Source organism: Amblyraja radiata, chromosome 22 (assembly GCF_010909765.2).
Source record: "Amblyraja radiata isolate CabotCenter1 chromosome 22, sAmbRad1.1.pri, whole genome shotgun sequence".
Taxonomy (NCBI): domain Eukaryota; kingdom Metazoa; phylum Chordata; class Chondrichthyes; order Rajiformes; family Rajidae; genus Amblyraja; species Amblyraja radiata.
In genome coordinates, this window is record NC_045977.1 from 12,644,984 (window position 1) to 12,671,548 (window position 26,565).

The 26,565-nt window shown below is 42.8% G+C and overlaps 1 protein-coding gene across 3 annotated transcripts in view; it reads left to right on the top strand.

Moving 5' to 3' along the window:
• Window positions 1-26,565, top strand: part of grin2a (glutamate ionotropic receptor NMDA type subunit 2A) — a 266,902-nt gene that overhangs the window by 99,265 nt on the left and 141,072 nt on the right. For all 3 annotated transcript variants that reach the window (XM_033040431.1, XM_033040432.1, XM_033040433.1), the window contains exon 4: window positions 10,211-10,803. In XM_033040431.1, coding sequence (XP_032896322.1) covers window positions 10,211-10,803 — 593 coding nt within the window. The remainder of the gene's footprint in view (window positions 1-10,210; window positions 10,804-26,565) is intronic.

Below are 26,565 nucleotides of genomic sequence, written 5' to 3' on the forward strand. Positions count from 1 at the left end.
AGCAGTTTTTGCTTCTTTTGGCTTCTTTGCATGTACAATATATTGAGAAATATAATGAATACCCAGCTGAAACCTTTTCCTTACTGAGCAACAACATGACCTGTGATCAACAATACAAACCAATTGTGATAAAGCTAACGTATGCCTCCTATCTTTAACGGCATCCACTGACCAAATTCTCAGGATCCACTTTCCCACTTGTTGCCTCTCCTCCATACTGTGCCTTTGGGAATTTTTAGGATTGTTTTTCTTTCCTCACCTGTGTCAGGTTTATGTGCAACCACCTGCAATACAATTGATTGCTATTAAGTTGATATTATGCAGAGACATTAGTATAAACTGTTATCATTATCAGACTTAATTATCTGATGGATGGTTTTCCTTCAATAAAATAGGATGACTGATTTTCATGGGAATTCAATAGAATTCCATTTAGGGCGACAACACAACAGATTGTGTGACTAATGTGAATGGCATGGCAACATAAATGGTTGAAATATTGTGGCACATTGCATGTTATATTCAACATTTACACAAGTGGCTTAAGGGGACAGTAAATTTTGACAATGGATATCAATAGAAGAAAAAATCTAATTGATTCTATGACAGATGGAGGAATTTCCTCAAATATTGTCCATCTGGGAAAGATAAAAATTATAACCATTAACTTCCCCAAGTTTGAAAATCAGACATCCTATCCTTAATAGTTTCCTTGTTGAACTGATCCCACATAAAGACAGATTAATCTTCTATTTAATAACATACAATCTCTCTTTTTTTTTCTTAGCCTGCCATTCATAGTAGATGAATAATTAATTTCAAGGGATAACATGGAGAAAGATGAGACATATGTTACAAAGCTGTTGATGAAATATAACCTTTCAACCGCTTGCTGGAACTTGCCGATATTCCTAAAACCACAAAGAACCACTATTAATGCCATTTCCATTTGTCATACAATCTGTCAACATGGTCTCTCTCAATGAAGGCCAATACTCCTGTGCCATATCTGAGCATCATTATTTGTCTTTGGCTTCATTAGTTGGGTACTGGCTACAGCCTAACTTTACTTGGAAACTATCTCGCTTCCTCCTCTCAATACTTTGTTGGAAACATTGAATTCAGTCCATACAATGTTGCAAGAAGTTATTGCCAATTGGAGCAGTTAAAAATAGCACTTTCTTAACTGACAGACATGTATTACATAAGCTACGGCTGCATTACGTAAGGTACATTAGGCTAGTGGTTAGTGCAAGAGCAATCCAGCATCTTGAATTAATGATCTGATGACATGGATTCAAATCCCACATGTCACCTGGAAATAGACACAAAATGCTGGAATAACTCAGTGGGGCAGGCAGCATCTCTGGAAAAACGGAATAGGTGACATTTCCGGTCCTTATTCGAAGACCCTTCTTCAGACTCAGACTTCAAGAAATTCAGCTGCTCTTACCAGATCTCTGGATTTTATAACTTCAGACTCATGGTCAACTACCCTTTGAAAAGCACTGAATAGTACATCAAAATAATAATATGAACAAAAAGGAAATGGGCAATCCAGCATTAACCCAGGCAACAGATCCTGACAGGGTAATATTATCTGTATAGGAAGGAACTGCAGATGCTGGTTTAAACCGAAGATGGAAACAAAAAGCTGGAGTAACTCACAGGTCAGACAGCATCTATGGAGAAAAGGAATAGGTGATGTTTTAGGTCGAGACCCTTCTTCAGTCTGAGAGTGAGGGGAAAGGGAAACGAGATATATAGACGGTGAGGTGGAGAGATATAGAACAAATGAATAAAAGATATGCAAAAAAGTAACGATGATAATGGCAACAGGCCATTGTTAGCTGTGGCCTAGGTGAGAATGAGTGTAGACAATGAGGCTCAACAAGACGACTCTGAAGTCTGAGTCTGAAGAAGGGTCTCGATCCAAAACGTCACTAATTCCTTCTATCCAGAGATGCTGCCGGTCCCGTTGAGTTACTCCAGCATTTTTTGTCTGACGACTTTGAAGCTGTTCCAGCCTGATCATCTCTGGACAGCTGACTGAGAAGTGGTGCTTAAACAGGGGGATTGAGGGAGCTGGCCAGCAGATCAGCAAAGCAACAGCGTGACTTCATCATACAGGATCATAGTCAGATCTTTCAGCATTATCCCTGGATATTTCCTGTCACATCAATAAGACATATGTCATAAGTGGTGAGATGGAGTCTGGAAGACGTGGATTTGGGGCTTTGGGCATCGTGAAGCTAGATGCCATCAGGTTAAACATCATAAAAGAAACCTGCTAAATAGCATTTACCAACTTCCTTCAGCTGATGAATCTGGATTGAAAATCACTTGTTAAGAAGCTCTGAGAGTAGCGCAGGCATGAAATGGGAAGCCATGGATGCTCAGCAACAGAAGCAGCAAACAATAGACAAAGCGAAACTGTCATCCAAGTTCAGGAGATCAAGTAATCTTGAAATTTAACATTTTTTGCTTACAGAGATATTTTAAGATGAATTACAGTATGTGTAGAAACTGAAAATGTATTTATTTTAATGCAAAAAAGAGTGTGTGCTTTACGATCACAGCTGAAGAAGTACAAGATATTAACTGCTTTAAATGTAATGGATGCAGGAAACAATTGGGTTTGATGGCATTATGCTGCAATACAAATTGTACTGAGTCGAATCCCACAAAATGTGTCAGCTGCAGACTTTGTACCTATAAATCATGCCTCTAAACACAAAGCGAGAATAGACAGTGCAAATTTACCTCCCCCTCCCCTCCCCCCCCTCCTCCCTCCCTCCCCCCCCCCCCCCCCCCCCCAGGGCTGGAATGAGCAAAATACAAATAGTTCATTTTATTGCTCCAACACTTAATCAAATAGAGGTAGAAATGCACATCAGAAAACTGATGAAAACTCCGAAGGCAAAAAAGTGCAATCTATTCTTTGCATTTTACATTACTTGCACCAAGTTAGTTCATATAATGCTCCCTGCAGGGTAAGCTGCTGCCAAGTGATATTCATTCCAACTGAGAATCGCTTCATTTCTTGTGCAAAAAAAGGTAACATAATAGGATGGCTCTTAAATTATGAAGAGGTTTGATTTCCCAGAAATGGAGGAAATGTTTCTGGTTGCAGGGGATGGCAAAGTGCTAAATTCATCAAGGGATTCAGGGAAAAAAATATTTATGCATCGAGTGGTGAGAATGTGGAAGAAGGGGCAGTTGAGGTAAATAGCACCAGATGAATTTAAGGATCAGTACATGAGGAGAAAGAAGGAGAAGAATATGTTAGACACAAAGTGCTGGAGTAACTCAGCGGGACAGGCAGCATCTCTGGAGAGAAGGAATGGGTGACGTTTCGGGTCGAGACCCTTCTTCAGACATATGTTGCTTGGATGAGGGGCAGATGCACCAACTGATTACGCTGAATGGTTTGTTTCAGTGTTCATTTTTTACAGTGTTACACAAAGAGATGTGTAACAACAACAACGCACCCTGAGCAAAACGCACAAAGTGTTGGAGGAACTCAGCGGGTCAGTTGGCATCTGTGGAGGGAACAGATCAGGAGCCTTCTTCAGGCTGGGTTGTATACCCATTCCCTCAACAGATGCTTTCAGACCCATTGAGTTCCTCCAGCACTTTGTATTTTACTCAAGGTTCCTGCATCTGCTGTTCCTTGTGTCACCAACAATACATCTTGAGATTGGGTCCCCAAATGCTGATGATGCGTGCAAAGAGTTCAGGGGTTCAGTGAGTTCTTTAGATTGTTGACTTTTTAACCAGATCTCTGTTTTTTTTTCTATTTGTCAATTTAGTACTATTTTTACTTGGCACAACAGCAAATAGATGTTTTCCTGTCAGCGTGAGGTCAAACGCAAATTGGAGGGAACATAACCTCATATTTCACTTAGGTAGCTTGCAACCCAATGGCATGAATATTAATTTATCTAACTTCTAGTAAACCTTGCCTTCCCTTTCTCTCCGTCCCTCCCCCACCCTAGTTCTCAGACTTGTTCAACTGTCTTCCTGATTATTTTTGCTGCTTGTATGCCTTAGTGTCACCTTCCCCTCAGCCAACAATGAACCATTCCACATTTCCTTGATCACCATCTGCTTTGATCTGCCACTTCACACTTTAACATCCATATCTCTAGTCTCCCACTCCCCTGACTCTCTGCCTGAAGAAAGGTATTGACCCGAAACGTCACCCATTACTTCTCTCCAGAGATGCTGCCTGTCCTGCTATTACTCCGACATTTTGTGTCTATTTTCGGTGTACACTTATTTTCGGTCCTACACTTTTCTTTACCAGTACAGTAAGACCAATATCATTTGGATCAATGACACTGTTTTACAGATGTTGGCCAGGAGATTCCCTAGGATTATTTCAGTAATGCAATGGAGGCTTAGATATCATTGTCATGGTGAACATCATTCAGTTATATTTTAAATTCTGTTTTAAATTGTTTTGATTTCCAAAAAGTGGGAAAGTTAAAATTCATCAGTGGCTTAGTGAGCTTCTTCAGGGAATTGCACAGCTGAACTGACGATATCTATATCACTCTACATCACCATCTATATCTCTCGTTTCCCTTTCCTGTGACTTTCAGTCTGAAGAAGGGTCTCGCCCCAAATGTCACCCATTATTTCTCTCCAGAGATGCTGCCTGTCCCGCTGAGTTAAGGCCCTGTCCCACTTTCCCGAGTTACTCACAAACTCTCCCGAGTTTTCCCCTTGATTCGAACTCGGGGAATGTCGAGGAATGTCGGTAGCGAGCTCGTAGGAGGCCGTAGGAGTCCGTAGATGTTTCGTAGCGGCTCGTAATGCCAGCCGTAGGAACTTGGGGCATCAGGTAAGCGGGACGTTTTTTCAACATGTTGAAAAATGTCCACGAGTTTAAAAAAAAGCCCCGAGTACCTACGAACGGCTATTACCGTAATTCTCCGAGTTCGAATCAAGGGGAAAACTCGGGAGAGTTCGTGAATAACTTGGGAAAGTGGGACAGCGCCTTTACTGCGGCATTTTGTGTCAATCTTCAGTTTAAACCAGCATGTGCAGTTCCTGCCTACACACTAGTTCTTGTCAGTCAGGTCGACTGGCTGAAAAACCACAATATTTTCCCTGCTCGAACACACAGTTAAAATAACAGTCAAGATCCAATAACGTCATTGGGAGCTTATGGAAGAAAGATAAAACCTTCTGGCATTAGCAAGAGGTTCATCATGCTTGCTCAGAAGCAGATTAAAATCATTGCCTTGGGGCTCAGGTGAGTTTCATAAGTGATTTTAACCTACAACTTATGCAATTTCCACTGGGCCAGCTGTGTTAAAATTGCCATTAATGTTTTCAAAGTAATATTGGGAAGCGATTACCATATTAAAACCCCAGTGTTATAATCATCTTAGCAGATGGATGTTGAAACCATGAATCATCCAGAGCAGAAACAGGCTTTTGGCCCACTGTGTCTGTGCCAGCCAGCAAGTTCTCATCTATACTAAGATAGACACAAAACGTTGGAGTAACTCATCGGGTCAGGCAGCATCTCTGGAGAAAAGGAATAGGTGATGTTTTGAGAACCTTCTTCAGATGTAGTGTATGCATACTAATCTACACTTAGCCTGTAACCTTCTGTACCATAGTTTTCAAGTAGATCATTTAAATATTACTTCCACATGATGAAAATATCTGCCCACCACTCCCTCAGGCAGCGTGTTCCAGATTGTAACCACACTTTAAGTGAGAAAGATTATTCCTCAAAATTCACACTAAATCTCCTCTCCTTACTTTGAACCTCTGCCCTGTCACAGACACCTCCGTTAAAGGGAGCAGTTTCTCCTAATCTATGCCTTTCATCATTTTGTAGACCTCAATTAGGTCACTGCTCAGCCTTCTCTACGTCAGGACAAACATACCTAGTCTATCGAGTCAGTAGTCACAAATGAAATGTTTCATCCTCGGCAAGGGCTAAGTGAAACTCCTCTGCACGCATTCTAGTCCAATATTTAGACATTAGACATTAAGATACAGCTTTGGAGCAGGCCCTTCGGCCCACTGAATCCATGCCGACCAGTGTTCCTACAATTTACAATTTAACCGAAGTCAATAAACCTACAAACTTGTATGTCTTTGGATTGTGGGAGGAAACCAGAGGACCCGGAGGAGACCCACGTGGTCACAGGGAGAATGTACAAACCCCATACAAACAGCACCCATAGTCAGGATCGAACCTGGGTCTCTAGCGCTGTAAGGCAGCAACTCTACCACTACCCCACTGGGCCACCCTAATTTAGTCCTTCTTAGAGTATGGAACCATAACTGCACGCACTCATACAATTGTGGATGCACTAACAAATATTTTATGTAGTTGCACCGAACCTCGACACTCTTATATTTTATACCACAGCTAACAAAGGCAAATCTTCTCTGTTTGCTATCGTAACTACTTTTTTTACCTGGTTGCTATCTTGAGGGATCCTTTGAGATGTGGACCAAGGTTCCTCTCTCTCACACTATGTACTCGGACTTTATTAGTCTACCCAATGCCACATTTCTCATTTCATCAATTTATGAATGTATTTTGCCACTGAAGACTGTCTTCCTCATTGTCAACACCAGAACCAATTTTTATGCCTTCTGAAAACTTGTTACTAATACCTCCTACATTTAATTCAAATCCCATTGATGAATGTAACAAACAGCAAGAGTCCTAACACAAATTTATATGATACACCACCTGTCACAGGCTTCAAATCAAGAAGAAAATTGACCATCACTTTCCGCCTCCAATAGTCCAGGCCATTTCACGATCAATTTTGGTAATGGGCTAGAAACATAGACAGATAGAAAAATAGGTGCAGGAGTAGGCCATTCGGCCCTTCGAGCCAGCACCGCCATCCAATATGATCATGGCTGATCATCTAAAATCAGTGCTCCCTTTCTGCTTTTTCCCCATATCCCTGGATTCCTTTAGCCCTAAGAGCTAAATCTAACTCACTCTTGAAAATACCCAATGAATTTGCCTCCACTGCCTTCTGTGGTAGAGAATTCCACATATTTACAACTCTCTGGGTAAAAGGTTTTCCTCATCTCAGTCCTAAATGGTCTACCCCTTATTCTTAAACTGTGACCCCTGGTTCTGGACTGCCCCGACCTCAGAAACATTGTTCCTGCATCTACCCTGTCCAATCCTCTAAGAATTTTATATGTTTCTATAATATAGCCTCTCATCCTACTAAATTCCAGTGAATACAAGCCCAGTCGACCCATTCTTTCATAATATGTCAGTCCCGCCGTCACAGGAATTAACCTGGTGAACCTACGCTGCACTCCCTCAATAGCAATAATGTCCTTTCTCAAACTAGGAGACCAAAATTGCACACAATACTCCAGGTGCGGTTTGACCAGGGCCCTGTACAACTGCAGTAGGACCCCCTTGCTCCTAAACTTAAATCCTCTCACAATGAAGGCCAACATGCCATTAGCTTTCTTCACTGCCATGCTTACTTTCAGTGACTGATGTACAAGGACATCCAGGTCTCATTGCACCTCCCCTTTTCCTAATCTGACACCATTCAGATAATAATCTGCCTTCTTGTTCTTGCCACCAAAGTGGATAACCTCACATGTATCCACATTATATTGCATCTGCCATGTATCTGCCCACTCACCCAACCTATCCAAGTCACCCTGCAGCCTCATAGCATCCTCCTCGCAGCTCACACTGCCACCCAGCTTGAGTCATTGGCAAACTTAGAGATGTCACATTTAATTTCCTCGTCTAAATTGTTAATATATTGTAAGTAACTGGGGTCGAATCTTTTGGAATAATCTTCTATATTGGGGCTTTTCAAAGATCTCAATAAAGTCCATATACATCACATCAATGGCTATGTAGACTATCTGGGTAACACAGTGGCGCAGCGGTGGAGCTGCTGCCTTATAGCGCCACAGACCCAGATTTGATCCTAACTAACAGGTGCTGTCTGTACGGAGTTTGTACGTTCTTCCTGTGACTGCATGGATTTTCTCCGGGTATGCAGGTTTGTATGTCAATTGACTTCAGTAAATTGTCCCAAATGTGTAGGATAGAATTAGTGTATGGGTAATCGTTGGTCGACGTGGACTCGTTGGGCCGAAGGGCCAGTTTCCACGCTGTATCTCTAAACTAAACTAAATTAAACAAAACTATCCCTGATCAATCCCTATCTCTCCAGATTAGTCCTGTCCCTCAGAAATATTTTTAATAATTCCCCTACGAGTGATGTTAGATTCAGCGGCCTATTACTACATAGATACATAGACAATAGGTACAGGAGGTGACCATTCGGCCATTCAGCCAAGAACCGCCATTCAATGTGATTATGGCTGATCACCTGGTTTACCCTGCTGCCTTCCTTGAATAAAGATATCGCATTTGCTGTCCTGCAATCATTTTAAACATTGTTTGAGGCCAGAGAACGTTGAAGATTCCTGGCAGAACTCCAGCAATCTTTCATAGTAACCTATGACACATCTCATCAGGCCCTGGAGATTTACCTACCTTTAAGCATATAAATACTTCTAATATTTTTTGCTTTTCAATGGTAAATAGTTATAGATCTCAACAGTCCTCCTCCCCGAACATTCTTAACTACCACACCCTTCTCCATCATGAATACAGTTTCTATTGAAGACCTCGTCTGTGTTCAGTTCTAAATATAAGCAGTCAGAAGTAACTGATTTGCGTTCAGTTAAGATTCATGCGCCAGCTTTTTTTCCGAACTTTACACTTTACATATATTTCTATGCTGACAGTAGAGCAGTTATGATCTGAAACTTACTGTCTGCAAAAATGGTGGAAGATTAGTTTACAGGACGTTCAAAATGGTTGTGCAGAGATGCTTGATGGAAACTTACTTGCATGAATACATGGAAAAGTAGGGAAATAAGATTAGTTTAGTTTAGAGATACAGCACGGAAACAGGCCCATCGGCTCATCGGGTCTGCGCCGACCAGCGATCCCCATAAACTAGCATTATCCTATACACTAGGGACAATTTACTATCTTTATCAAATCCAATTAACCTACAAACCTGTATATCTTTGGAGTGTGGGAGGAAACCGGAGCACCCAGGGAAAACCCATGCGGTCACAAGGAGAACGTACAAATTCCTTACAGACAGCACCTGTAGTCAGGATTGAACTTGGGTCTCTGGCACTGTAAGGCAGCAACTCTACCTCTGTGACCCTGCCATCCCTTTCTCTACCAGGATTCGGCATGGACTAATTGGGCTGACAGGCCTCCATCTTAGCCATAATAATTCTGTGATTCTTTGATTTTGTATTACCAGCAGAGCCTTAATATGTTGAAGCCCTTTGTCTACTCAATGGATGCCAATGATTGCTGCCAAGTAGTTTTGAATGGACTATGTGAAATTATTCTGTCGAAGTATTCTCAGCAAATTGCAGTGAAAAAACACAATGAGTTGGGCTGGATCAATTGGCTCCGTTCAGAGAAAGGCATTAACTGTTGTAATGCAGCCTCATTGTACCTAATGGAAAATTGATCTCTGTGGTTAAAGATAAGAAAACGTGTAAAGCATGATGTGTTGAACAATGATAATTGCCAGAGTGTGCGTAGAAAATTAAAAACTATAATTGTGCGCTGTTGAATGTGAAGTTTTTCCTTCTACCATTCTGTCTTCTTTAAAGATTCTCCTTAATGCCCACCCCATTGACCATCTCCCTTAATGTACACTCTGTATAGTATATACTGCCTCTCTACGTTATATTTGCCTTTGAAATGTTTGATGTATATCTTTCCATAACTAATGGGCGGCTTGGTGGCGCGGTGGTAAAGTTGCTGCCTTACAGCGCTTGCAGCGCCAGAGTTCCGGGTTCGATCCCAACTATGGGTGCTGTCTGTACGGAGTTTGTACGTTCCTCCCGTGATCGTGTGGGTTTTCTCCAAGATCTTCTGTTTCCTCCCACACTCCAAAGACATACAGGTTTGAAGGTTAATTGGCGATATAAATGTAAATTGTCCCTGGTTTGTAGAGGGTAATGTTAATGTGTGGGGATCGTTGGTCGGTGCGGACTCGGTGGCTTGTTTCCGTGCTGTATCTCTAAACTAAACTAAATTAATCCACAGTTATCTTCTGTAGTCTGTCAGTAGTATTGGCTGCATTTCTTTTCCACAGCTTATCGTTAAATTATTTTGTAATCTCTATTACAGGATGAAAAGTCAACATTCTTCCAGTTTGGAGCTTCCATCCAGCAACAGGTTGAAGTGATGCTAAATATCATGGAAGAATATGACTGGCACGAGTTTTCCATTGTAACCAGCACCTTCCCTGGATACCATGAGTTTATTAGTATATTAAAATCCACCGTCGAAAATAGTTTTGTCGGCTGGGACCTTCTAGGCATCATCACATTAGATGCCGTTGATGGGGATTCAAAGGCTCAAATCCAGTTGAAGAGAATCCAGTCATCGGTTATCCTGTTGTACTGCTCAAAAGACGAAGCTGTTTTCATACTGGAGGAGGCCCGTTCCCTGGGGCTCACCGGCTTTGGGTTCATCTGGATTGTGCCCAGCTTGGTAACGGGTAACACAGACATCATACCTGAGGAGTTTCCAGCTGGGCTGATTTCCGTGTCGTACGATGAATGGGACTACTCCATTACAGAAAGGGTGATGGATGCTGTTGGCATCATTACCACTGCTGCTACCGCCATGATGGAGCAATTTGGATACATCCCTGAAGCCAAAACAAGTTGCTATGGCCAGTTGGAAAGGAAGGTTCTTCCATTGTTTTCCTTGCACAAGTAAGTACCTGATGTTTTGCTTTTTTGCTGATTTCACCTAAAATGTATATATAACCCTATATTAATAACAAACTGGTATTATATAAGAAATCAAATGGATGGATATTGTGGGAGAGAAAATTCTTCTTTATTGTTATATAAGCCTGAAGGCATGGGTCCATCACTATATTTGGATTTTTAATCCAATTGTTGTTATAGCGAGTGATTCCTCACACAGAAGTAAATAAATCATAGAATTTATCAGCTATGGGACTAATTTCTAGCAGCTGACTTCAAGGTAGGAATTTGAGAGACTTTGAAGGCTCTGCCATATTTCCTTATAGGGCTACGACTGGAATCAGGTTGCACTGTGCAATATCACGATATTTAGAATAAAGTAAGGGGGAAGTGTTAAAATGCTCTTGCTGCATTTTTACTGTGTTCGTATTAATAGTTTTAACACCTCTTCTGTTTTAAGTAACCACTTGAAACACATTTTATACAATGGGCAGGGAGTGGGAACTGACCAAACAAACATGTCAAAGGACAAATGGACAGTTAATCTATTCTCATTTTAGTTCATTTTTGTAGATTTTAGTTACCTATCCTAATGTTGCTCAGTATGGGTTTTTTCTTTGACAATGCTCCTGTGACTCACAAATGTGTCAAAAGAATTACATAAATCCAGGCTGTTGAAATTGTCCAATGGTCAATTTTCATTGACATCAGCAATTGTCTCATTCATAACCTCTGTTCTGAACATGATATGAAACATCATCTATTGATAACTAGGTCATGAGGAGGGGTAGCCTGCAAAGATATGGCATAGTTTCAAAGTATCTATGATTTCTTCTGAGTTTATTCACAAAGACTATCTTTTGAAAATTCCTACTGCATGACTTAGTATTGATATTCGTATTAGTTTATTACCGTCATGTGTGTAATGGAATATTGTGAAAAGCTTTTGTTTGCTACAATGCCATGTGTGATTACACTCAAGCCAAACACAAGTACAACAGATAGAGTGGAGAAAAATACCAGAATACATTTACCAGGCATTGTAGCTTAATACTTCCAGAGAAAAAGTGCACTGTCTGTAACGAGGTAGGTTGGAAGATCGGGATGATATCCTAGCTTATACAAGAATCGTTCAGAAATCTGATAACAGAGGTGAAGAAGCTGTTCAAGAGGCTGGTGGTACATACTTCTAAGCTTCTGGAATTCTCCTGACGGGAGAGGGGAGAAGAGGGAATGACCGGGCTAAGAACAGTCATCGATTTTGTCGGCTGCTTTCTTGAAACAGCATGAAGTCAATGATGGGCGTCTGGTCTGTGTGATGGATTGGGTTACATCCACAACTCTCTGCAATTTAATGCGGTTTTGAGCTGAGCTGTTCCCAAACCGAGCTGTGATGCAACCCGATTGTATGCTTTTTATGATGCATCTGTAGAACTTGATAAGAATCGTTGGAGACTTGCAACTTTCCATAGTCTTCTGTAGAGGTAGAGGTGATGGTGTGTGTTTTTGGCCATAGTTTCAATGTGGTTGGTCCAAGAATGATTGTTGGTAATATTTACATTGAGGAACTTGAAGCTCTCAACTCTTTCCACCGGCACCATCGATGCTGATTGAGGCATGTAGTCCACCATGCATCCTGAAGTCAATAGCTAACTCTTTCCTATTGCTGGTATTGAGGGAGAGGTGGTTTCCCTGACACCATTTTGTCCAGACAGTTGGTAATTTGTGTTGGAATTTTTTACCCACCAACTAACAAAAGCTTATTAATGCTGCCCTGCTATCATCTAAACACAGGGAGTTGTTTGATTACTGAAAAAGAAAAAAATTGCAGCAATAAAGAAATAAGCATTTATAGTATGATTTTCAAAACATCCTGAAGTTCTTTGCAACCAGTTAAATAATGTTGAAATGTGATCACTATTGGACTGCATGAAAACTGACAGCTAACTTGCGTGCAGCAAGTTCCCATTAATAGCAACTTCTAGATAATCTGTTTGAAACATAAATGTTGTCCATGGGGCAGCACGGTGGCGCAGCAGTAGAGTTGCTGGCATACAGCGCCAGAGACCCAGGTTCAATCCTAACCACAGGTGTTGTCTGTATGGAGTTTGTGCATTCCCTCCGTGACCGCATGGGTTTTCTCCAGGTGCTCCGATTTCCTCCCACAGTCCAAAGACGTACAGGTTTGTGGGTTAGTTGGCTTTGGTAAAGATTGTAAATTGTCCCTAGTGTGTAGTGCTAGTGTACGGAGGTTGCTGGCTGGTACAGACTGGGTGGGCCGAAGGGCCTGTTTCCGCTCTCTATCTCTAAACGAAACTAAACTAAATTAAATAAACATTAGGATTAAATCTTTTGCTCTTAAAACTCGGGACTTGAAATTATATTCTCTTGAGAGAATGTCATGGCACCTTTATAAAGACAGCACCTTCCTTAGTGTAGGTATGTTGCAAAGCCTACCTGAAGCGTCGTTGAAAATCTGCCGCTGCTGGCGCCGTTTAGAGGGGGCGGGTTTAAAACGCGATTTTCTCTAGGCTGTTCAAATCGAAGATGTTCAGCCTAGCTAATTATTAACGAAAAATCGCTGGAAGACCCCGTCGCAAAAGCTATTATTAGGTTTAAAGGCCTCGTAAAATAGTTATAGTAGTTTAAAAATCAATCTCTAAACCCGCGACCGCTAGCAACCGCAGGGTCTCATAGAGCTGGCATAGTTATGATGGGTAAAAAGGCCTCTTATGCCGTACGATTCTATGATTTACACGCCATTCTGGGCCTGCTTAGTTTGCGATTAAAATATAAATGAGGAATTGTCATTAACAACAGTTCTTTACAGTGGCAATGTCAGCTTTTACTTTAGACTTTAGACTTTAGAGATACAGCGCGCAAACATCGGCCCACCGAGTCCGCACTGACCAGTACACTAACCTACACACACGAGGGAAAACTTACCAAAGCCAATTAACCTACAAACCGGTACATCTTTGGAGTGTGGGAGCAAACCGCAGCACCCGGAGAAGACCCACACGGTCACAGGGAGAACGTAAAAACTCCATACAGACAGCACCCATAGTAGGAATCGAACCCGGGTCTCGGGCGCTGTGAGGCAACAACTCTCGCCCCGCTGTGCCGCCCTACCTTATCAAAACAAGGCAGCTGCTAAAAGCCAGTGATAGATTTGCAACATATTTCTACTACTATTGTTGTCCAAACTATACCACCAAGAGCTCATGGCTAATTTCTAATGGGATGCAGAAGACAGATTATTTTAGTCAATGTTTGGGGAACTGTGGATGAGGCCAAGACTGATGATTTATGGTGATGATTTAATAAGAATAAATAGTGGCGTTAGGATATTTAAATTTTAACTGTGGGGGTGCAAATAACATATAGTGCCCATGTCACATTTAGTTTATATTTTTTATAAGCCCATGGATCACTGTCAAGCATGCTGTTCACAAACCATTTTTACTTTGCAGCTGCAGCTACAAATAAAAAAATCAGTGTAACTACAGATGCAGGTAAACATGAGGATGATCAATACGAAAGCAATCAATAAACGGCACACCATCAGTAAAGGGTGCTGTACGGTGGTGGAACCATCTTGCAGTCCAGTAGGTCATCACATGAATTTAGTCCATTAGACAACTCTGCCAATCCCCCTGGCCAATCTTCCCAGTGCAGGCATAGACTATGTCAGGCAATTTTGCTTCACTGAAATGGCCGATGCAGCCTTGATTGCTTTTGTAAGGAATCAATGGTGGGTCCGGAGATGCAGGATGGTTCCCAGATCATCACAAGGACATGGAGTCTCCCAGGCCTTGGTCTTGCCTCTTCTCCCTTTACCCTGCTTCAGTTGTGCCCAAACCCTTAAACTATGAAAAGGGCAAGGCCTTTGCTTTATTCTTGACTTCCGTGTGATATTTGCCGCAGCCTTTACACTGCAATCATGCCCGAGGTTACATTGATATTTTGAGACAGTTTAAGAATAAGGGGTTTGCCATTTAGTACGGAGACGAGGAAACACTTCTTTACACAGAGAGTTGTGAGTGTGGAATTCTCTGCCACAGAGGGCGGTGGAGGCCGGTTCTCTGGATACTTTCAAGCGGGAGCTAGATAGGGCTCTTAAAGATAGCGGAGTCAGGGGATATGGGGAGAAGGCAGGAATGGGGTACTGATTAGGGATGATCAGCCATGATCACATTGAATGTTGGTGCTGGCTCGAAGGGCCGAATGGCCTACTCCTGCACCTATTGTCTTTTGAATTACAAGAAAGCAGGATCAGCCAATTTGCAAATAACAAGCTTCCTCAAACAGTTTGGTGTGTTGTTCAGTCCCTGTAAGTAGTGAGCGGTAGAATACAGGAGGGGTGGGAGGGGAGGGTGCTGGGACTTGAGCATTTTATTGGGGGAGTGGGATTGCTGTGTGGGCTGTCATAGACTCAATGGGTCAAAATGGCATTCTTCCATATGTAAGGTAATATGGAAATAGGATCCATTTTAGTAATGTTGGCCGAAGTACTGACTTGACATAGTTTCATGAGATCCTTAACTTTAGCTGTGAAAGCAGGCAAGAGTCTGAGTTCCACGTCTCATTTGTAAGCCACAACACCATCAGGGTCAGCCTAGGTTTCTCTGCTCGAGGCACATGAACACTTGCTTTGCGGACTGTAAAGCATGAGAGCTACCACCAGAGCCAGCACAGTATTGTTCACTAGAAAATCATGGCCAGAGAAATGAGACTTAAGGGCCTGTCCCACTTGGCCGTCATTTGAGCATCACGCAGGTGGCGCGCGAGGATTTTGAGAATTCCAAAATCCTGGGGCGTTGCACGCTACCGCACGTTTCACCACGCACCATGCGCGCGTAATGCACACCACGCGCGGGTCGTGCGTCATGATGAGTAAATTATGTCGCGTAAATGACGCGCAAATAACGCCCAAGTGGGACACAATGGTGGAGCTGTTGCCTTGCAGCGTCAGAGACCCAGGTTCGATCCTGACCTCGGATGGCCTCTGTGTAGAATTTGTATGTTCTCTCGGTGACTGCATGGGTTCCTGTTTCTTCCCATACCACAAAGATTTACTTTAGACTTTAGAGAGACAACGCGGAAACAGGCTCTTCAGCCCACCAAGTCTGTGCTGACCCCGTATACTAACACTATCCTACACTCTATTGACAATTTATAATTCTACCAAGGCAAATGAACTGACAAACCTGTACGTCTTTGGAGTGTGGGAGGAAATCGGAGCACCCAGAGAAAATCCGCGTGGTCACATGGAGAACGTACAAACTCCGTAGAGACAACGCCCATAGTCAGGATTGAACACAGGTCCCTGGCGCTGTAAGGCATCAACTCTACCACTGCGCACGTCTGCGACCCTAAATTGGCCTCTGTAAATTGCCCATCATGAGACAGCAGTGGAAGTGAAAGTGGGATAACATAGAACTCGTGTCAATGGATTATCGATGGTTGGCATTGACTTGGTGGGCTGAAGGGCCTGTTTCAATATCTTTCAATCTACCTATCAATTCAATCAAAAAAACTCAGATTAACCAGACCAGGATGCCATGGTGTAGGTTAAACCTAACGTATTGTATGGGTTCTATCATCATTACTCACTTAAGTGTGAAATAAGACAATTACATGATTGATTCTTCTAATTATAGTTTTGACATGATGCAATCAGACAGTTGAAATGTTTATGAAAGATGGAAGATGAGAAATAGTGTCATTTCCAAGCCTTTAGTTATTGTAACATCTGTGAGAGAACTTCTAAGAAAGTGGGCAGCACGGCATGGTGTTGCAGCAGTAGAGTTGCTGCCTTACAGCGCCGGAGACCTGGGCTCGATCCTGACTACGGGTGCTGTCTGTACGGAGTTTGTACGTTCTCCCTGTGACCACGTGGGTTTTCGCTGAGATCTTCGGTTTCCTCCCACACTCTAAAGACGTACAGGTTTGTACGTTAATTTGCTTGGTGTATGTGTAAATTGTGTAGGTTAATGTGCGGGGATCGCTGGTCGGCGCGGACTCGGTGGGCCAAAGGGGCTGTTTCCGCACTGTATCTCTAAACTAAACTAAATAGATAATATTGGCCCAAAAGCTCCTGGGACAAAACTCCTGGGAATGGAGTGGGTGAAAAGTCTGATTTCTTCCTGGGCCAACGGGAATGCGGAAAGTAGTTTTCAAAATCATTTGTCTGGACTTGCTGTGAATAAATCCCTTCCTGCCATCCGCTCTGGTTGGCAGATTGTGGTCCAACTTGGATTGCTTGGGCCCATGTTCAAAATGATGTACTTATCCCACTGCCCAAACTGAGGATTAAAGGAAATGGAGCAGGACTGGGTCATACAGTCTCTGAAGCTGTCACATTCGTGGCCACTTTGACTGCATCCGCTTTTAATGCAAGTACCACCATTCAGTGATTCCTTAGACATCTAGTTATATAGCAAGATAGACATAAGAAGCTGGAGTAACTCAGCGGGACAGGCAGTATCTCTGGGGAGAAGGAATGGGTGACGTTTCGGGTGGAGACCCTTCTTCAAATCAATCTCTGTTTTGAATGTACTCAATTTCTTAATAACAATAGCCCTCCTCAGTTTCAATTTCCAAAGATTTAAACTTTGTGAGTGTGAAATTCCTCCTGATTTAAGTACCAAATATCTGAATCCTTATCCTGAGCCTGTTCCCTCAGGTTTTAGATTTCCAACCAGAAACAGCCTCTCAGTTTCTGCCCATCCCAACTCCCTCAGAACCTTATATATTTCTGTGGTATTTGGAAGGACAATAATTCTAACTTATAGCAGCGTATGGGAGAAATACCAAATGCCTCAATCTGTTTAAGTGGATTGAGAACAGGCTCTTCACATTGTTTCCACCAAAGAAATGGCAGTGGTTTGGGTAAAACATGTGGAATGCCCTGTCGTATACATGTTAGTGATGTTGCAACAGGATGCAAAGGGGAGAAGTACAATGAATGAAAGACAGCCAGAAGCCAACTGATGTAGTCAACCTTTTTGAGTGAAATTTTCAATCTCTCATGAGTTTCCATGTCGTTTCTTCTTGACTGTGCAAATCCCCAATGTATCTTGAAAGGCCTGCAATTCTGATGGATGCTTGAATATGCTGCATCTTCATAACACCAGTGACACATGAAGAGAGTTGACGCTACCCTGGGAGTCTGGCAGACGTCCCTGATAGCTTGTTTGATCCATTAGCACCTATGATCTGTTACAGCTCACCGCGAGGTGATGAATAATTTCGCTCAGGAGACTGAGCAGAGACCGCTTATAGCTTTGTCGCTGGTGAATTGTCCAGTCAATTGATCTCAGTGATATTAATCCCATCAGACTCTTGGCCTCAATCTGTCTACACCATCATTGGATTGAGAGAAACCCCCTCCGAGAAGTAATCTTAGTCTCCAGGAGTTACGTTGTTTGTGTCTTCTGAAGACAGAAACATATAATGCTGAGTATGAAAGATGTGTCAGCAAGATTTAGACACATTGGGTTGAATATTAGCAGAAAGGTTGTCATTAAGGATTTAATGTTATGTCACTTTTAACTGCCAGGCATAATTGTAACACTGCCAGTTGACTTCTTGCTCAGAATAGTTGTAAACAAGGTACAGAGGAGCCATCAGTGAGCGGTGTGTTGGTTTCCTTAAAATGATTCATGGAGGCATTTGAAATGGAGGTAGGTACATTTTTGAAAGAGGGTCTGTCTGTCTGCCTCTGTCTTGCAAATTCATCTCTACCCCTCCCCTGGCTTGACTTGCCCATTATCCTTTTAACCAGAAATGCTGCATGTCCCGCTGAGTTACTCCAGCATTTTGTGCCAATCTTTGGTTTAAACCAGCATCTGCAGTTCCTTCCTATACATCCTTCACCTCTCCTCTGTCCACCAATATTTTTTGCCTAAGATAGACCCAAAATACTGGAGTAACTCAGCGGATGGGCAGCATCTCTGGGTAGAAGGAATGGGTGATGTTTCGGCTCGAGACCCTTTGACCTCAAATGTCACCCATTCCTTCTATACCGAGATGCTGCCTGTCCCGCTAAGTTTGTGTCTATCTTTGGTGTAAAGCAGCATCTGCAGTACCTTCCTGCACAATCTGCCCTGTCTCTTGTCTCCTGTCTCACCACTCCCCCTCTGCTCCTTATATTGGCTATCTCCGCTCTCCATTCTTAGACCTGACACAGAGACCCAAACCATTCCTTTCCATCGCAGATGCTGCGGGACTCGCAGAATTCATCCAGCTTGTTTGTTGCTCCAGATTCCAGCATCTGTGGTCTCTCATGCTCAATGATTCAATGCTTCTTTATGTCTCCATTATCCTGAGAACATTCTTCTCGGTTTTATTCCCCTGTCAACAAGGGGAAACATCATACATCTATTTTGCCATGGTTCAATAAGACCATCTATTCTTTTTTCTAAGTATAGTGTGTCGGCCTATTTTGCTCATTCAAAACATCCAGATACCTTTTGTACAGTGCTGGCTAAACACACAAAGCTGGAGTAGCTCAGCGGGCCAGACGCATCTCTGGGGAAAAGGAATAGGTGCCTCCTTCCTTAAGTAAAGAGAGCAGAACTGTGTATGATATTCCAGGTGTGGTATCATCAAAGCTCTGTGTGGTTACAGCAAGCTTGCAACGAGTCTAAACTCCAACATTGGTTAGACGGGCTGGGCGATCCATTTCTGTGTTGGTTATTTATTTATTTTTTGCAGGTTATGGACATCATTGCTGAGACTGGCATTTATTGTCCCTCCCTTATTGCCCAGGACTGAGAAACTGAATCAGCTATATTGGTTGCTCTCAAGTCACTTGTAGGCATAACGCGTCTACATGGCAGATTTTCTTTCCTAAAGGACACTAGTAAACTAGCTGGGTTTAGTGTCAATTCAATCTAATAGCCTGATTAAGCTCCACTGCTGCCATGCGGGTTTGATCAGATGACCCCAGATGAAGGATAGCCGCTCAGTCACCATCCCACCTCTCAATTCTTCTATTCAAACTATTTTTGTAAAGTTTTAGAACTCGACACAATAATCTTGTCGTGTAAATTATTGTGTCCTTTCCTGTCTTTTACCCTCCCTGCAAAATATGTTCCCTGACCTCTAACTTAAAACTAGTGTACGTGGACTCAATGGGCCAACTCACTGTATCTCTAAACTAAACTAAGCTAAACACGTACCATTTTGCTGATATTTGCATTTAATTCGATGTAATGTATCTGAGGTAATATGTAGACTCTCATTGCAAAAGTCTCATGTCCCTGGACAGTTCAAAGTGCATAATTCATTTGCAAGGACTTGCAGTCTGTTGCTGCCTAGAGCAGTACATGCTGCTGAGAAACATAAAGAGCCCGTTCCACACAGCATTGACCTGCACCACTGGACACTGCTTCTCTGTATTATGTGAACCCACATCAAATGGAATATTTTTCAAGGACATAATCACTTCCCAAGTTCAGGAGAGGTTTACAAACCATGCTAGCTTTGTTCTCTTGGTTCACGACACCATCGGTACACTTCAGTGCAGCCAGACAGCATGCTGTAAATCCATGCTGCAGAAAGAAACATATTCAATAAGACTTTTTTAATTCAGTTTTGCTTCATGCACAAGGAATAGATTTACTGCGCCATTGCTTTCAGTTTGTACAGCTTCTAAATCCTATTGCCCCTTGCTGCTGGAAATCTAGACTGAGGTACAATTGTCGGGGTACAGTAATTCTCCATCTTTATGGTGCTATATGACAGCAACTGAGGAGGGCGTTAAGCTGTCCGTTGGCTTTTTAGTTTTGTGATTACCGTTCACTTCATCAGAAATAAACAGGCAAATGTCCATCCATGCAGCCGGTTGCAAGACAGACTTGCTTGCGAGATGGACACTAAATGCTGGAGTAACTCAGCAGGCCAGGCTGCATCTCTGGAGAGAAGGAATGGGTGACATTTCGGGTCGAGACCCTTCTTCAGACTTTTGTGAACTCCAGCATTTTGTGTCTATCTTTGGTTTAAACCAGCATCTGCAGTTCCTCCCTACACGTTTGCTTGCAACATCCTCAGAAGTATCTAATGTAATAGATGACTTTGATCAATAGACAATCCGTCAGATACAGTCCCACGCAGCTGACTCCCATTCCTTGAAGAATGGAGAATATTCCACTATTTATAAATCTCTATTTGCATTCAATTGATTTATACAGCAATACATCTTAGTATTATATTATGTCAGTTAAACGTTATATGTTATTTTTTCAGTAAGAAAGATCTTTCATCTAAAATAACTGTTGAGAGGAGAAAAGCAGCATGATTATGGACCTTATGTTGCCTGGTGTGTTTATGAATGTTATGCAAGAATCTTGCCAACATCAAAGTACCAGACAAAGTGTGTAGGAAGGAACTGCAGATGCTGGTTTACACCGAGGATGGACACAAAATGCTGGAGTAACTCAGTGGGAGAGGCAACATCTCTGGAGAGAAGTAATGGGTGAGGTTTCTGGAGGGTCTTAACCTGAAACGTCATCCATTTCTTCTCAGCAGAGATGCTGCCTGACCCCCTGAGTTACTCCAGCATTTTGTGTCTATCTTCGCAGTACCAGATATTTTTTACGTGGTAAAGAAACCTAGCTTCCCTGATAACTCCACTGTCTTGAAATTATTGGACTTCTTACAGATCCTCGTAATGTATGACCTGAATCTTGCTCCACAGACACTGGGACAATTAGAACCATTGGTTGAATTGTGTTGTGGCAAGGAACTGTAGATAGACACAAAATGCTAGAGTAGCTCGGCGGGGCAGGCAGCATCTTTGGAGAGAAGGAATTGGTGACGTTTCGGGTCGAGACCCATCTGAAACATCACCCATTACTTATTTTAAATGTGTGTCCTTCTGATCACTCTCTGCACTCTTGGACTCATTGGCAAGTTCAGGGTTGTTCTGTAATTCCTGAATGAGAATCCAGGATGCGCTTAATATCTGGCGCCTTAGGTTTATGCCTGCTGTAACTAGTGCCTCTAGCAGGACTCATTCAATAATGAATAATGTTGCTGACCTTCAGTAAAAAGATAAGCTAATGTAATTAAAAAAAAATATTGTATATTGGTATTTTAATTAATTCACAGTAGGTTCATGTGTTTTAACTACAGCTATCTTTTAATTTTTTTTTAATTGTTTACAAAAAAATCAATTTTTTCCAAATGTCTCTGATGACCATGGGCAAGGCTTTATTGCCTGAAGTCTTTGCGGAGTCATTGGCAACAATGATCCAAGATCCAATCTCACCACAAATTTTTCCCCAAACCACCGACCCTCACATTTATCCCAGAGGCTGGGCTGGGTTTGTTCATTATCTCTGTGATACATTTGACCCACACATGAGTTTCCAACCTCACACTTGTCTAAGTTTCAAAATAGGAAGTTGGCCATTCGCACAGACGAGAAGGAGTTCCGTCAGCCAGTGATAAACCTTTGACATTTTTTCACTCAGTGGGGCTGTGGAGGCTGAGGGTCATCATTGCGCTTGTTGACTGACACTGACTCCAAATGTTTGGTTTGTTGACTTGCACAACCTTTTTCCCCAGGGTGGAAACGTCCAACATTAGAGGGCATAGTTATAAGGTGAGAAGGGGAAAGTTTACTGGAGATATGCGGGGCTAGTGTTTTAAACAGAGGGTGGTGGGGACTTGGAACGCATTACCAGAGGTGGTGGTTGTGGCAGTGGTGATAGTGGCGTTTAAGACGCTTTTGGAAAGGCACCTGGAAGAGCAGGATATATGGAAATGGGGAAGGACACAAAAAATTGGAGTAACTCAGCGGGACAGGCAGCATTTCTGGAGAGAAGGAATGAGTGACATTTCGGGTCGAGCCTTCTTCAGAATCTGCAGTTCCTTCCTACACATGAATATGGAGAAATATGGATCATGTGCAGGCAGATGAGATTAGTTCAGCGAGGCATCATACAGTTCCCGTGCTATGTTCTATGTTCTATGACTCACAGTTACACAATGCATTTTAAGATTCCAATCTTTGTTTTCAAATCATTCCATGATTTGGATTCTACCTGTCCATTTATTCTTCCATTCCACTGCTGTTAAATATCTGCTCTTCTCCAATTCTGGCCGAATTCATCTCCAGTGTTGACAGTTCTACCCTCATGTGCTAGTTTTGGAATCGCCACCTTAAATCTTTCTATCTTTCTGCCTATCTTTCTGGCGACAACCTTCTTGTACTGATTTCCCAAGTGCCTTGTTGTTGAACTTTATTTAGCATTGCTCTAATGAAACACTAGTGATGCGTCACCACAGCAAATGTGCTATGAAAATACAAAGTTGTTACCATTGTGATGAAGAGGGCCTTGAAAGTTTTTAATTCCCCATGAGGATCTCATGCACTATGAGGTTTCCTGGTGATAATATTTTGGGCGGTATCAACATAAATGCATCGGTGCTACCTCCTGCACCCATGCAGAACCCATGGACTTCATTAACTTCACCACTAATTTCCATCCTGCACTCAAATTCACTTGGAACATCTCCAACAGCTCCCATCTTGATCTCACCCTCTCCATCACAGGAGATAGACTATTGACTGACATCTATTATAAACCTACCAACTTCCATAACTATCTAGACTACACATCTTCCCAGCCTGCTTCCTGCAAAGACTCTATCCCCTACTCCCAATTCCACTGCCTACGCCACATCTGCACCCAAGATGAGGTGTTCCATACCAGGACATCTGAGATGTCCTCATTCTTTAGGGAACGGGGGTTCCCCTCTTCCATCATAGATGAGGCCCTCCCATGTGTCTCCTCGGTGCTCTGCCCATCCACTGCTCGCAACAGGGACAAATTCCCCCTAGTCCTTAGATTTCACCCCATCAGCCTTCGCACACAACACATAATCCTCCGCCATTTTCGCCACCTCCAATGGGATCCCACCACTAGTCACACCTTCCCATCTCTACCCCTTTCCGCCTTCCGCAACTCCTTGGTTAACTCACCGCTTCCCACCAAAACCGCCCCCTCCCTTGGTACCTTCCCCTGCAATCGCAGGAGATGCAACACCTGTCCCCTTTACCGACATGTCTTGAATCTGTCCAGGGACCCCGATAGTCCTTTCAGGTCAGGCAGAGGTTCGCTTGCACCTCCTCCAACCTCATCTACTGTATCCATTGTTCAAGGTATGGACTCTTATACATTGGCAAGACCAAACGTAGACTGGGCGATCGTTGGATTGAACACCTTCGCTCAATCCACCTGGACCTACCTAATCTCCCGGTTGCCAAACACTTTAATTCCTCTTCCCATTCTCATACTGACCTTTCTGTCCTAGGTCTCCTCCATTGTCAGTGTGAGACCTAGCACAAATTGGAGGAACAAAATCTCATATTTGTCTTGGACAGCTTGCAACCTAGTGGTATGAATATAGATTTTTCAAACTTCAAGTGACCCTTGCTTCCCCTCTCTCTCCATCCCTCTCCCACACAAGACGTACCAGCTTCAAAGGTGTCTTGTTGAGTCTCATTGGCTGTACTCGTTCTCACCTAGTACACACATAAAATTTCCTGTTTCCTGTATTATCGTTACTTGTTTTGCATATCTTTCACTTGTTCTATATCTCACTACATCACCATCTATATCTCTCTCTCTTCCCTTACCCTTGACTCTCAGTCTGAAGAAGGGTCTTGACCCGAAACGTCACCTATTCCTTTCCTCCAGAGATGCTGTCTGACCTACTGAGTTAGTCCAGCTTTTTGTGTCAATCTTAAGTTTAGTTTGTGATGTATAAGAAAGAACTGCAGATGCTGGTTTAAATTGAAGGTAGACACAAAATGCTGGAGTAACTCAGCGGGTGAGGCAGCATCTCTGGAGTAAATGAATGGCCGATGTTTCGGGTTGAGACCCTTCTTCAGACTGATGTTTGGGGAGGGGGCGGGACAAAGATTGAATGTGGGCGGAGACAGTACGACTAGTGGGAGAACTAGGAAGGGGAAGGGGATGGAGTGAGAAAGCAAGGGATATCTGAAGTTAGAGAAATCAATGTTCATACTGCTGGGTGTAAACTTCCCAAGCAAAATATGAGGTTCTGTTCCCCCAATTTGCGCTGGGCCTCACTCTGACAATGGAGGAGGCCCAGGACAGAAAGGTCAGATTGGGAATGGGAGGGGGAGTTGAAGCACTGAGCAACCGGGAGATCAGGTAGGTTAAGGCGGACTGAGTGGAGGTGTTCAGTGAAATGATCGTCGAGCGTGCGATTGGTCTCGCCGATGTAGAGAAGTTGACACCTGGAACAGCGGATACAGTAGATGAGGTTGGAGGAAGTGCAAGTGAATCTCTGCCTCACCTGGAAAGACTGTTTGGGTCCTTGGATGGAGTTGAGGAAGGAGGTAAAGGGACAGGTATTGCATCTCCTGCGGTTGCTGGGGAAAGTACCTGGGGAGGGGGTGGTTTGGGTGGGAACGGACGAGTTGACCAGCAAGTTTCAGAGGGAACGGTCTCTGTGGAAAGCAGAAAGGGGTGGAGAAGGGAAGATGTGGCCAGTAGTGGGATCCCGTTGTAAGTGGCAAAAATGTTGGAGGATTATGTGTTGTATGTGATGGCTGATGGGATGGACGGTGAGGACAAGGGGGACTCTGTCCTTGTTACGAATGGGGGGAGGGGGAGCAAGAGCGGAGCTGCGGGATATCGATGAGACCCTAGTGATAGCCTCATCTATAATGGAAGAGGGGAACAGCTTTTTATTAAAGAATGAGGATATCTCCAATGTACTGGTATGGAACACCTCATCCTGGGCACAGATGTGGCGTAGACGGAGAAATTGGTTTAGATAAGTTTAGCTTGTTGTCACGTGTAACGAGGTACAGTTAAAAGCTTTTGTTGCGTGCTAACTAGTCAGCGGAAAGACAATACATGATAACAATCGAACCATCCACATTGTACAGATACATGATAAAGGGAATAATGTGAATCACCAGTCTGAAGAAGGGTCTCGACCCGAAACGTCACCCGCTCCTTCTATCTAGAGATGCTGCCTGTCTTGTTAAGTTATTCCAGCTTTTTGTGTCTATCGGTGTAAACCAGCATCTGCAGCTCTTTCCTACATATAACGTGAATAACGTTCAGTACAAGTTAAAGCTTTAACCATAAGAAGATAAAATAGAAGCATGAGTAGGTTTGTTTTCCTCTCAAGATTACCCCACCATTCAATATGATCATGGCTGATCTGCCCCAGATGTTGTTTCATCTTCTTTACCTGTTCCCAATTGCCCTAAATTCCTTCAATACTGCAAATATTTATGTGCTCCATCTTTAAATACCCCCAGTGATCTAATCTCCACTCAAGAGAATTCAAGGCACAATCTGCCAGGAAACATCATTTTCCTAACTATAAGCTGCAAATGACTAGATGAAAAATATCCAAATTACTGAAGGTTTTAATGCTATTCTTCTCCATTCATTTCTATACCTTTAATGTTTGGTGAGATTTAAAAAAAAGCATCTTTAATAAAGTAATGGGTATTGGCACGGATATTAAATAATTTTCTCATGGCTCGCCGTCTTCAGCAGGTTCAGAGGGGTGCAGGATATTTTTACTTCTTTAAAGTACCCTGTGAGTCTTAATGGTGAACTGATGCAGCAGTTAATTGAAAATAAGATCCAAAGGTACTGGGAACATTCAGCATTTCAGACAGCGCCTTCAGAAAGGAAAAAAGAATTAATGATTTTGGTCAAAGGCAACTTGCTGTTGATTAGAATGCCTTTTTTTCCC